This window comes from Cupressus sempervirens, chromosome 7, assembly GCF_028749045.1.
Source record: "Cupressus sempervirens isolate cs-2001-9-10 chromosome 7, ASM2874904v1, whole genome shotgun sequence".
Taxonomy (NCBI): domain Eukaryota; kingdom Viridiplantae; phylum Streptophyta; class Pinopsida; order Cupressales; family Cupressaceae; genus Cupressus; species Cupressus sempervirens.
Window position 1 is genome coordinate 852,822,526 of NC_143124.1, and position 12,810 is coordinate 852,835,335.

General features: G+C 37.1%; 2 protein-coding genes across 3 annotated transcripts; one reads left to right on the forward strand and one right to left on the reverse strand.

Annotated features, from left to right (window-relative positions):
- Positions 1-455: 455 nt before the first annotated feature.
- LOC149550122 (putative calcium-binding protein CML16) lies at positions 456-1,869 on the forward strand. Its single transcript, XM_089795027.1, has one exon. The coding sequence runs from the start codon at positions 919-921 to the stop codon at positions 1,690-1,692; it is 774 nt and encodes a 257-aa protein (XP_089651153.1). The 5' UTR covers positions 456-918; the 3' UTR covers positions 1,693-1,869.
- Positions 1,870-2,506: 637 nt separating this feature from the next.
- On the reverse strand, positions 2,507-5,497 carry LOC149550123 (pentatricopeptide repeat-containing protein At1g25360-like). Of its 2 annotated transcripts, XM_089793248.1 has the most exons (2): positions 4,991-5,497; positions 2,507-4,767 (listed from the first exon to the last, which is right to left on the reverse strand). In XM_089793248.1, exons 1-2 carry the CDS (start codon positions 5,034-5,036, stop codon positions 3,080-3,082), a joined length of 1,734 nt encoding a protein of 577 aa, XP_089649374.1. In that variant the 5' UTR covers positions 5,037-5,497; the 3' UTR covers positions 2,507-3,079. The 2 variants fall into 2 exon arrangements, with proteins under 2 accessions (XP_089649374.1, XP_089649373.1); XM_089793247.1 differs by having other exon boundaries at positions 2,507-5,471.
- Between the last annotated feature and the right edge of the window lie 7,313 nt (positions 5,498-12,810).

Genomic DNA, 12,810 nt, shown 5'->3' on the forward strand with positions numbered 1-12,810 from the left:
GTGTAATTAACTAATAACATTAAAATAAATTTTATTTCCAATATCAAAAAAATTGTAATATTATTTTCAAATATTAAAAAATAAAAAATAAAATTCATACTTTAAAATATTTAATTTTTTATAAACAATATCCACACGAAATAACTCATTGACTAATTAGTCTTAAATATAGCATCTGAAGGCAGTTTTCATGTCCTCCAATTGCAACATTTCAGAGGATCCAGAATGAGATTTTCATGGTGTACAAGCAAGCTTTTCCCACCCTTTCGTTTTATTTTACATTTTTATGGTGTACACGCAAGCTTCTCCTAGCCGCATATTTCATTTGGATTATCCTGCAATGAAAATGCTTCTTCTACGATGCTTCCTTTGTCTTTTCCTTATAATTCTTTGCAAACGTCAAAATTGCTTCATGTTTGCTTAAGACAATGGATGGATACGCCCTTCTGATTAATGGAGAATGGGGTCTTCTCACAATTTGAGTACCACTTGCACGTACGGAACTAAAATGGAAAGGACAGCCAAGTATTGTTGTGGTGTACAGATGGACTTCTATTTTGCTCCCAAATGTCCACTTCAAACTCATTCACGCAGTCATTGATGTTCTAGAGATCTGAATAAATGCATTTATTAAACTTCTACTGGAAAGAAGTTTATGTAGATGAAGTAATGTTACAATACAACTGAAATTGATATTCCTCAAGCAGCTTCCTTCCACCTTCCTTGGCCACTCTCATCCAACAAAAAAAACATTCTTGCTTGTGTCGGCTAGTTGAGATTTTTTTTCTATTGAAATGATATTTAACAGTAGAGAAGCTGATTGAGGAGAAACAAGTACTGAAGTAGTTGATAGTGGGAGAAAACAAGATTCATATATACTTCACAGAATAGGAGAAGCAAGTTGGGGATTTATCAAAGATGTCTTCAATGTTGGATGTTAATGAGTCCATCGTTGATGGGTGTTGGTATTATGGCTCTCTCTCAAGTTCAAAGGAGGGCAATGATCTTGATGCAATTTCTAGTGTGAGTCGAGGTCAAAGTGAGCATACTGGCATTCCTGAAGCTGAGAAGTTCCAGAAATCCATTGCAAGGACTAAACAAGTATTGGGTGAAGAAAGTAGTACTGGTAGTAGTTCCTGTTTTGAGTCAAAAGACTCTGATCTAGCTAACATCTCTGGGGAAGATGCAGAAAAGGAGGCTGAGTGTCTTGCAAGTATGTTTAGAGCATTGGATGAAGTTGGTGATGGAAAGGTTAGCTCAGATGAGATAGTGAGGTTTTTGCAGAGATTAAATTTAGAAATGCCGAAGGAGGAGGTGGAATTGGCTGTGACATCAGTGTCTGCATGTGGTGGTGTCTTTCTCACTGCAATCGAGTTTGGTGAGTTTTATAGAATCCTATTTGCAGATAAGGAAGACGAAGTGGAGAATGTGAAGGTTGAGGAGAAGGCGATTTGTGAGGCATTTAATGTGTTTGATCAAAATGGAGATGGGTTTATCAGTGCAATGGAGTTGGCTGATGTTCTCTCTAGATTGGGTTTTGTGGAGGGGAAAGATTTGAGTTGCTGTGAGAGCATGATTGAGAGTGTGGATTATAATGGAGATGGGTTTGTGGATATTCATGAATTCAGGCATTTAATCACCAGAACTTCTGCTGCTACTCATCCATGTCTTCAATGTGTTGCTGCAGTCTAATGGCATGCCAATAGTTAGGGCTAGAATAAATATCTAGAGAGTTATTAATCGTCTATGTATTTCTGCTGATATAATTTCAGAAGTCCATGGCATGTGGGAGATAACTCTGCAATTAAGGTTTTATATCTCGCTTTCTATGTTGTGTCTAATTTAGCAAGTCCATGGGATTGTTTGAAATTCGCACCTTCTTGCAGCTAATTTAAATTCGTACCTTCTTGCAGCTAATAAGACCTGGACCTAATAAGGATTGGAATCAATTGCATATTTTGAATAATAAAAAAAACCATTTATCTTTCTATTATAAATAAGATGTAAAATTATTGTATAGATACATGGTCCCAATTTTTCTATAGATACATAAAACCTTCACCCTTTTATCAAGTTACAATAGACCTTAGGATGCAAATGGGTGATCAAGATATATGTTCGCCCAAGGATGCAAGATTTCTAATGTCATGGAATACAGGTAATAAATGTCTACCTTTGAGAAAAGACTGGAATGTTCCCCACTTAAAGAACAGACCAAACCAAACCATCAAAAAGCCCTCATTTTTAATGCAAAACAGGAGGTTTACAAATCCAAAACAGCTGTCTGGAATATAAAAAAATTGTCGGTAAAACGAATCTGCTACTTTGTTTAGAATATTTAAAGTAACAATTTAGTAATTAGAACCGCACAAATCTCAAAATGATGCTCCTTATACTTTTCAAATTTAAACAATTTAGAATTACGTCCCCATAAAGCATGTTTAGACAAATTTCAAAGAGAGTGCTTGCATGCATTCCATAGATAAAAAGCAGTCAATAAGCCAACTGAAACACATAATCGTTACATCTGGGTTCCATTGATAACGATACAGCTCGCATTTATATTGCACAGGTTGTCCCATGAAACCTTCGAAAATAATTTTGCAGCACCTGTTCAAATACAGCAGGCTATATATTGATCAATTGCTGCATACATTTTGTCTCCATTGAATATTGCTGAAAAAGTCAAGTGACAAATCTTTTGCGCAGTCCCATACAAAAATTGAAAATTACTGCAGGCATAGTAGCAGCAGTATCTGCAACGAGCATTTTCATTGTATTTTGCTCCAAAGTTTTCTGAGCTAGTACCACGAAGAAAATTATGCAGAACCCAAGTTTAAAAGTCTTAGATTGATATACAATAGAGCTCTTACAAATAGGTGCGGTCACTGAAAGTGCCATCAGCTGATAATAATACCTCTCCATATATCTCCAACATACAAAGTCGTGCAATATGGAACATACAAGAAATCTGCATACTCCAAATCGTCCATATTGCCGGAAAAATCCCCTATGAATATCCCCTCATATGCAAAATACCCAATTATCACCAATAATCTCCAAAAGAACATGAACCTTCTCACCAATAATCTCCACAAGAACATGAACCTTCCCTGAAATGATGAAAGCGAATAGCGTCTCTCACAACAATTTCCCTTCCAGCGATACAAGATATAAGCTTGATCGCAGTATGACAGTCCCCACATACGCGAAGATTCTTGAAGATGCGGATAGGCGTCCCAGGGGGTGTGCGAATAAGGACAAAAGCAATAGCTAATTTTTCACTATGATACAAAAGGAGGTGTTCTTTGTACTCATCCTCCACATCATGTAGCACAAAATTTGTATCGGGAATATACCCTGCCAACTTCATCTCTGCAGCTAGTTTCTGCAGAGTGGCATAGATTTCCTCTGTATCAGGATTTGACCTGTCTCCAACATAAAAAGTGTGCACCTTGTTATTAACCTCTGTCCAACTGTAAGCAGGCTTTGTGGTAACACCCCTCTCTTTCATAAGTTTTCGCACCTTTGCAGCATCTTCCCACATGCCTGCTGCAGAGTAGATGTTAGAAAGTAGGATATAGGGTCCCGCGTTTTCTGACTCCAACTTGAAGAGGCACTCTGCGACTTCTTTTCCAAGTTTAGTGTCACCGTGAACCCTGCAGGCACCAAGCAATGCTCCCCACACAGTAGCATTGGGTTCAAAGGGCATGTTTTTTATTAAATCCAATGCCCTATTCAAGTGCCCAGCTCGACCAAGGATGTCGACCATACAAGAATAATGCTCAATTATAGGTGTAACAAAATAATCTCTACTCATTGAGTCAAAGTAACGACGACCTTCCTCCACTAGGCCAGCATGATTGCATCCAGAAAGAACACCAATAAAGGTAATGTGGTTTGCCTTCATGCCTACCTGCAACATTTGTTCAAATATCTGCAGGGCTTCCTTTCCGTACCCATTCTGCGCATATGCTGTAATCATAGAATTCCACGAAATCAAATCTCGTTGTGGCATTTCTTCAAAATGTTGTCGTGCAGCCTCTGCACTGCCACATTTTGAATACATGTCAAGAAGAGCACTACCTACAACTACATCTGAGTCAAATCCACTTCTAATAACGAGACCATGAATTTGCCTACCTTGCTCTAACACAGCCAGGCTAGCACAGGCACTCAAAATCCCAACAAAAGTAACATTGTTCATCTTAATACTAGTACTCTGCATTTGAAGCCATAATCTTACAGCTTCTTCCCCATGCCCATTCTGTGCGTATCCTCCCACCATTGCATTCCATGAAAACACATTTCGTTCAGGCATTTTGTCAAACAATCGACGTGCATCCACGACGTTTCCACAACATGAATAGCCAGAAATCATGGCTGTCCAAGACACTACATCTCGTTCAGACATTTTCTCAAAAACCTGTTGAGCATCCTCTACACACCGACATTTTGCATACATATCAACAAGGGCACTCTCCACAAAAGCATCTGACGCGAGTCCAATTTTAATAGCAGAAGCATGAATTCTCTTCCCCTGTTCCAAATCGATCAATCCCGCGCAAGCACTGATCACACTGGCAATCAAATACTTATCCTGTTCGAAACCCGAACTCCACCTTTCCCAGTACAGCGTCAAGGCTTGATCCGCCAGTCCATTTCTAGCATATCCTGCAATCATGGCATTCCAAGAAACCGTGTCCCGTTCAGGCATTTTGTCAAACAGTTCACGTGCAACTTCCAGAACCCCACCTTTCACGTAACCTGCAATCATCATGTTCCATGAGAAAATATTTCGTTGAGGCATTTCGTCAAACCAGTTGCGCGCACGCTCGAGATTTCGACATTTGATATATCCATCAATCATGGCATTCCAAGAAAACACATTTTTAGCAGGCATTTCATTAAAAATGGAAGAAGCGAGCGCAATATGACCACATTGAGCATAAACTGAAATTATTGTATTCCACGAGTAACTGTTTCGTACCTGCATTTTGTCGAACACTAGACGAGCATCCTCGACACGCTGACATTTCGCATACATGTGAAGAAGATGATTGCCCAGGGATAGACCAGTTTTGACGACTTGGGCATGAACTTGTTTCCCTTCGGCCAAAGACATCTTACTAGTGCACCCCTGCAAGAGACCAGCAATGACATCGGCGGTGACGAAGCTCTTCTTGGTACTTTCATGGAGTTTTGCATCCTCTTTATTTACTTTTAAAGAAGCAAAATTACTAAATCCAACGAACTGAATTACTCTTTTCTCCTGATAAATATAATTCAATCCCATTGTCGCATTTTTTAATTGAAAGGAAACCGCCATCCAAATTACACTTCATTACAAGCTGTTTTCATGCTATGGGCAAGTCTTCTCTTCATGGTCAATGCTTTCCGAACCATTCCGAAGTTTATCGTACTGAAGGCGGATCTCGGGCTACGACTGAAGAAAGGTCTGAAGATTCTGTATTTGCTTAAAACAATCCCATCTTCGCTCGAGATTTTTCCACTTCACTTTTTAAATAGTGCTTTAAAAAAATATCGAAGATAAAATTAGGCTTTCCAAATAGCCAATTGAAAAAACACCCTCTTGAGCTTTTGCAACAAGGTTACTGTTGAGCTGTTGTTTTGCACGATGATTAACGGCAAGATCATTTCAAACTCTTCTCTTGAAAAGCTAATCTGGCATTAACTCCAAGGTTCCGGGCAATCTTGCAACCTAATGGAATCTGCTCAGTAGAAGATAAACGTATTTGTTCACAAGGAGGCTTTTGTTGGTTTTGACCAATTTGGGATAAGATGTTGAATCTACTTGCTATCTCAAAAACAAATAACCACACAAAAAGAAATACTTTTTTGTATTTTTTTTGTTTTATAATGAATGCAATTTTAACTATGCAACTATATGAATTCCTAAATTAACCAAGTGTTTGTAAAAGAAAATAACGAAGATAGGGTAACAAGAAGTTTAACCAAATGACTTGAAAAGTAAATCCATAATGGACATAAGCCATGGAAACAACACATCTGCAAGTCAAGCCTTTCAAAATATTGGTAGTGTTGGAAATATTCAAGACTGTGCTAAGTTACTAAGAGGGGAGGGGTGAATCAATAACTTCTAAAACTTCTACCAATTTCAATTCTTAATCCAATAAATCAATTAGCACTTAATTCACCATATCTGATCTAATTGCATGCATGAGACACTGAAAACATGAAACCATCCATAACACTTGAACACAAAGATTTGGTGACTCGAAAATCTTCCAAAGAGAAAGTAAAATTGGGGTGGGGATGATACCCACAAAATTTAGTACTACAATATAAAGTTGGTCGGTTAAGGCTTACATTGATCACTTCTGATGATCTGCCCTGTTAGGAGCAAATAGGACTACTAGGTCCACCTTATAAGAGGATTTACAAACACACAATGAAGTATGCACTCAGTAAAGAGATTTATAGAAGATTGTTAGGTCTACCTTGTTAAAGGATTTTGACTGGTTCACCTGTTAGGATGAAGCAGTAGATCTTTGACTTGTAATTGAGTTTGCTGATAGAGATTTATTGGTGTACTGATCACCTTTCTGTGATAGATTTGTCATTGTTGCTCCTTATGTTGATATGGCCTTCATAAATCTTTATCTATTGCTATCATAACTTGAACTTTTGCATTCACAATACATATGCTCACATGCACATTCTTGCTTGTCTCTTTCATATATATTTGAAATGATACAATACATTACATATATATACCAATCTAAATTACTAAATTACAAAGTCGGCCATGACACAAGTTAACACAAATATCACAAAGTCGACCCACATGAAGATACTCGAGTTTTGAAGACTGACTTAGTGAGGTTCTGATACACGGCATCCACTGTCACTACTTGGCATCATCATGCTCTTGGTAGATGTAGAAGCTCGGTCCATACTGATCACTTTCAAGTAGTCTTGAACTCGGTCTGCACTAGTGACTCAGTAGATATTATACAACTCGGCAAACACTAAATCACTTGTTTACCATGAGTAGCTCAGTTAATACTAGCTTCGCATCACTTGAACTAAGAACTCGGTAGATACTGCAATGCTCGATAACCATTGGCTTTGCATCACATGAACTCTGAAACTTGGTAACCACTAATAAACTTGGTATACATTGAAATACATGGTTTGAACTACTGGACTTCACACTAGCTCAATATGCTTGATAACCATTGGAATTGGTCCAAAGGACTTGGTAGCAGCTGTAGAACTCAGTGGCTACTGAATTATATGAAAAACACTGTAAATTGTTCAATGAGCTCAGTAGCTGTACAGATTCTGAATAAGTGTGTGTCACTAATAACAAACTTGACTGATATGTCAACAATCTCCCCCTTTGGCATTAGTGACAAAAACACTCATTAGCCCAAAACTGAATACCTTGTATTCATCACCATGTGATACTAGCTCAGTTTATTTTTGAGATTTTTCAAAATTGATCTTTGTAAGGTATATATAGAGTAGTTCTTCTCCATAGCATATTTCTCCCCCACACTATATGATCTACTATGTACATGTAACTTTTCTCTTATATACATATCACATATCTCCCCCTGTAACTCTTCTCTTCTCCCCCTTTAACTTTTCTCTCATATCTCATTTGCCCCTTTTTGACAATAATGCCACAAATTTATTCAACATATTTACATGGAGACACAAAAATGAGATAAGAATTCAGAGTGTACCTTGAGGGTAATTGCCAAGGTTTTATCCCAGTTCTCTTGCAATACCTTAGATGTATGAATGGCAATTTGTTCTTCTGCTGATAATTCAATCATGTGGTCAACAACAGAGAAGTTGTTATCATGGATCAGAGTCTTTGAATAAACAATGTGTTTGTGCATAGAATCCATGACTAGAAGGATCATATTTTGTATATCAACTAATGTTGAACAGATCCTTGCTTCTTCTCTTAACAATTCCGCTTTCATATCTGACAAAAATCAGATCTTTTTGAAATGTGCAGAGCTTGAACTAGGGTCAAGTTGCAGCTGCTGAGCACTTGCTTTAAGATCAGCATTAATTTTGGGCAATTTGTCCTTAACTTCCTTTGTATACTCGGTGACATCACATAGCTTTGCAAAAAGTGATGACACATTTGAACAAGATGCCTCAAGATTGACCAAAATTGTTGAAAGCTCAACTTGATAAATAGCAATTTGCGAGCAATGTGCTCCAACCCTTTATTATTGAATTTATTTTCAGCCTTTTCAACTAGCTTTTCTTGTCCATCAATGTCCTCTTTGAACTTTTGGACTGCCTCTTCAAGCTAAAACAAAATAGGTTGAGAAGAATCAACATCAATTCCAATAGCCTCGGACAAAATTCTTGGCATCATCTATTATCTTGTACTCTCTGTCTCTCTCCTCTCTTAATCTTTGTTGTTTTTCCTTTTTCTAGAGGAGTTCACCAAATATGTGCATTTGGTCTATAGAAAGATTGTAGATATCACACTTGGGAATTTCTATTTCCTTATCCAAATCTATATCGTCTTCTATCTACTTTCCTTTCAAAAATTTTGTACTCAGTTGAGCCTTAGGCTTAACTGTCCTTGCACTTATTGCCTTAGTACTCGGAATGGAAACAATAGTGGACATACTCAGGCTTGCAATAAAAACTGATAATGTACTTACTAATGGAATACTTACAAAAATGCTTGAAGAATCCAAAATTGATGAAGTCAAAATTGTAGAATCCAAAACTGAAGTAGAAAAAATTGGAGTGCTTACCATGGATGTACTCAAAATTGAAGAAGTCAAAATTGGAGAGATGATGATTGAAGAACTAAACTTGACAGATGAAGAGGGAGTTTGCAGCTCGATTGATGAAGTGAAAGTCACTTCTGTCAATGATATGTTGAGTTGGGGCAAAGAGTGATTGGACACTTGATGTATCAGTAGTAGTCACAACCAAACTTGTTGAAGTTGTCTCCATACTTGATGTAATCAATGGTTTTCTTGGAGAGTGAGAAAGTGAGGCAATGACTACAATAGCTATCTTGACTGGGTCAATCTCCTCATCATCTTGCTTATCTTCCTCACTAGCTTCTGCTCCTTGATCCTCTTCATCTTCCTCATTATCAAAATGAGTCACTTCTTCAACATTTTTCTTCTCATCTTTCTCCTTATCTTCTTCTTAATCGACATCCTTTACTTCAATTAGATATTCACTTGGTTTATGAAGATGATAAATGTTCTTCCAAGTGTTTGTAGCATTCTTAATAACATGCTCTATATCCTTAATCAAAATTAAATAGGTATTAAACCTTAGAGTCAATTTCTCTTCATTTTTCTTTAAAGACTCTTTGACCTCAGCATCTGATATGCTCAGTAGTAACTGCCTCAAGGTTTATGCATATGTGTCTTTTACTGTTTGCATGGAAAAATCTCATCTTGGCTTTATTTTCTCTAGCAATTCACTAGAGATTTGAGAGGCAATCTGGTTTGGTGAATACATTCATTTACCCATTTTGCTCAGCACCAGTTCTTCAACTTGCTTCTACTCTACCTCTATCCTTGTCTCATTTTTCAAAGATTTAAAAATTTTTATTCCACCTCCTTCTTCTAATTGCTTCAACTTTTCTTGGAAGGTGGGTGGAGGTCTGCTGAGTACAATGTCACTTCCTTTCTTCTGTGACCTCCTTGTGAAGACTACAATGGATGATTTTGCAGGCTTGGTGATGATCACCTTGCCCTTTTTCTTCAAAGGTTCTTCTTCTTTCTTTGGTTTCTCTTGATCCTCTGCTTCTTCCTCATCTTCACCTTTACCCTCGATTAACATGAGACGTGCACTAGATTTCAGTTTGGTTATCCTCCTCTTCCCTTTGTTAACCGCCTAAGGAAGTTTTATCTCTAGCTCTATTCTTGCCTTAGCTTCTTCATAGGTACCAAAATAAGGGACCTTGGGGTCAATAGGTTCATTTTCAAGGGCTTCAATGATATCCTTGGTCTCATCAATGTTCACCTCATAGCCAAGAGGTTTGACCCATACAACTCTAGGCTTGATTGCCTGGATATATACCTTGTCACAGTCAACCATGAAGCACACATCATCCTTGTAGTCTTCAACTAACTTCTTTGGAATTCTGAACGTATTGTTCATTTTATCTTTGAACACATTGAAGTATTTTTCCATGATGTTGCCATAGTTTTCTCTCATTTCTACAATATATTCATTTATTTGGTACAGTACAGGCACATCTTTTCTCCAAACTACAATGCCTTTGGAAGGGAAGAACTTCTTAACATAAAAGAATAAACAAGTTAACAAAGAACTGAATTTGCACTGGTTATTCTTGGAAGTTCTAATACTTTCAATATTCTTATTGAATTGCCTCAACAACAACTCAGTGAGGTCATAAGACAGGTTGTTCTTAACCACTTTATACGCCAAACCATCGTTTCACATGATACACTGTTAAGATGGCTTGAACTATATATCTTATGAGCTGTAACATGAATTCCAAACTTCAGCTCTGCATCAGTAACACTACTTATTTGCATGCCTCTGCCATCCCACTCGGCTAGGGTTTTCTTCTCCAACTTTGCTCGACCTAGGGTTTTAGTTGTTTTGGATTTGGTGAGCATGGGAAGGCTAGTGATTCGATGAATCATTTTCTTGGTTATCAAAATTGGCTACTCTAACCACAATTGACCATTATGCACTCGGCTAAGGATATACCTAATCTATTTAATTTGAAACTCTTGGGGCATGTGGGGAATATACGTTAACCCCTTTGTTGCAAAATCTTGATGCTTGGGTTTCAGGGTTCCATCAACACATATCTAACCTAGGGCATCATCCATCTCTAGAGTACCAATTCATTGAATTGCACATTTAAAATAAGTTTGAATGTCGTTAACAAGAAGTACCTTGGGAGGGATTTGAGATTGAACTCTGTTGGGGTCTAGGGTTTCGGCAACCGTAGACACGAGCTTGAAATTCGGTGCTTTTCATTCAACACCTTGAACCAACATGTTAGAACATTTCTTGACCTTACTATTACTAGATGTCATTTTCACTCAGTAGCTTGAGAGAACTTTGAAAACCTTTTGCAAAAAATTTGCTCAAGTCATTGGATTACACAAAAAATAGCTCTTCACAATAGCACTCAAAAAATTCATGGTGAGAAATGAATTTGATTCCATGCTTTTTTCAAAACTTTGTCATTAATGCTCAGTACGAAGGTAGATAAGTCACTATTATGCTTGACAGCCTTTCATCCACTATTATGTATTGATCACTTGGCGATGTCATCACAACTCAGTAACCATAAGTGTCTTAGTTACTCCCAACCTTGCTCAGTAGCGTCTATGGCCCGACCTTACTTGATAGAGAAGATAACTCGATAGTTTTCTTAGTGATCCCTTTGTATCTTGTATATAGATTTGGATCTTTGTCACCTTTTCAACTGGAACTTATTCAGATGTCTTCTTTGATAGCTTGGTTCCAGTTCTTCCTTAAGAACTTAATTAGGAATGGTAGAGTCACCCAATTCTTGAGTGACTCGACCATCATTACTCAGATTAGTATCCTCGGTAGACTTAGGAATCTATTGTTGTCTCATCTGCTTTTGAATGTTATCAGCCTTTGCTTTCTTCCCATCTTCAATTTTACCAGTATTCATACAATTCTTGGCAAGATGACCAAGTTTTGTACAAATAAAACATTTTTTAGTGGTATCTCTTTTCCTCGTATGATGTTTGACACAATTCATACCAATGTGTCCAAATTCTCCACAGTAATGACATCTACACCAGGTATTGTAATCCCAACCAAATATTTCTTTCACAATTTGTTCTGCAGGATTCAATGTCTTTGTTTTTCATTTTGTTGCCTTATGTCCATGTTTCTTACATTTATGATAGTTGCCTTCAAATTTTGGTTTCTCTTTGCATTCATTAGCACTATGACCATGTTGATTGCAATTGTAGCATTTTCCATTGAATTTTTCTTTTCCATTACTCTAACATTTGTTTGATGTATGACCTATCTTACCACAATGATTGCAAGTAGGTCTTTGATTCTTTTGAGCACCTTGTTTAGAGGATTCACCTTCTTCTTTGTATCCAATTACTGCTTTTCCTTTTTTCTTATAAAGGTTTTGCTCATTCAGTTGATCCATGTCTACTTGAGATTTCATCATTCTTTCATTGATTTGTTTCTCAGTGTTTAGGTCATTTCTCAATCTTTCACTGATTTGTTTTTCAAATCTCAGCTCAATTTTTATTTTTTCATTGATTTGTCTTTCAAAATTTAGATCATTCCTTATTCTTTCATTTTCAAGTATTAGGTGTTGGATTTGAGCAAATATGCAAATCAAATCCACAAGCCCTCGAATCACCTGCACATAGAAAAACTGTCACAGAAAAGAAAAGGACAAGAAGAGGCAAGGGTTTGGTCTAAAAATAAGAAAATTGTATTCTTAGATAAAATGAAAATTGTTGTACAATACGATATGAATTTATAATGAGAGAGACCGAATATAAAGGCCTCAAGGAAGCTTGTAGAACAAGCTGGAAAGTGCTAGAAGATAAGTTTGACAACTAAGCATATGTCCACAAAAGGTGGAATATCCTCGATTAAGGTGAGCGGATAAGTATGACTAGATAGGAACAAACTCTCATGTTGTCAACAATTCATCAATTAAAACTATTAAATAAATGCATTAACCTAAGTAAACTTAAGTAAAAAAAAAAATAATTATTTACTTTAACACCCCCCCTTAAGTGCAACTTGGGGGAATTCCTTAAGCTCACA

What these genes read in the sequence shown, in the direction of transcription:
- LOC149550122 (XM_089795027.1), top strand. Translation starts at nt 919, where the DNA reads ATGTCTTCAATGTTGGATGTTAATGAGTCCATCGTTGATGGGTGTTGG.
- LOC149550123 (XM_089793247.1), bottom strand. Translation starts at nt 5,329, where the DNA reads ATGGCGGTTTCCTTTCAATTAAAAAATGCGACAATGGGATTGAATTAT.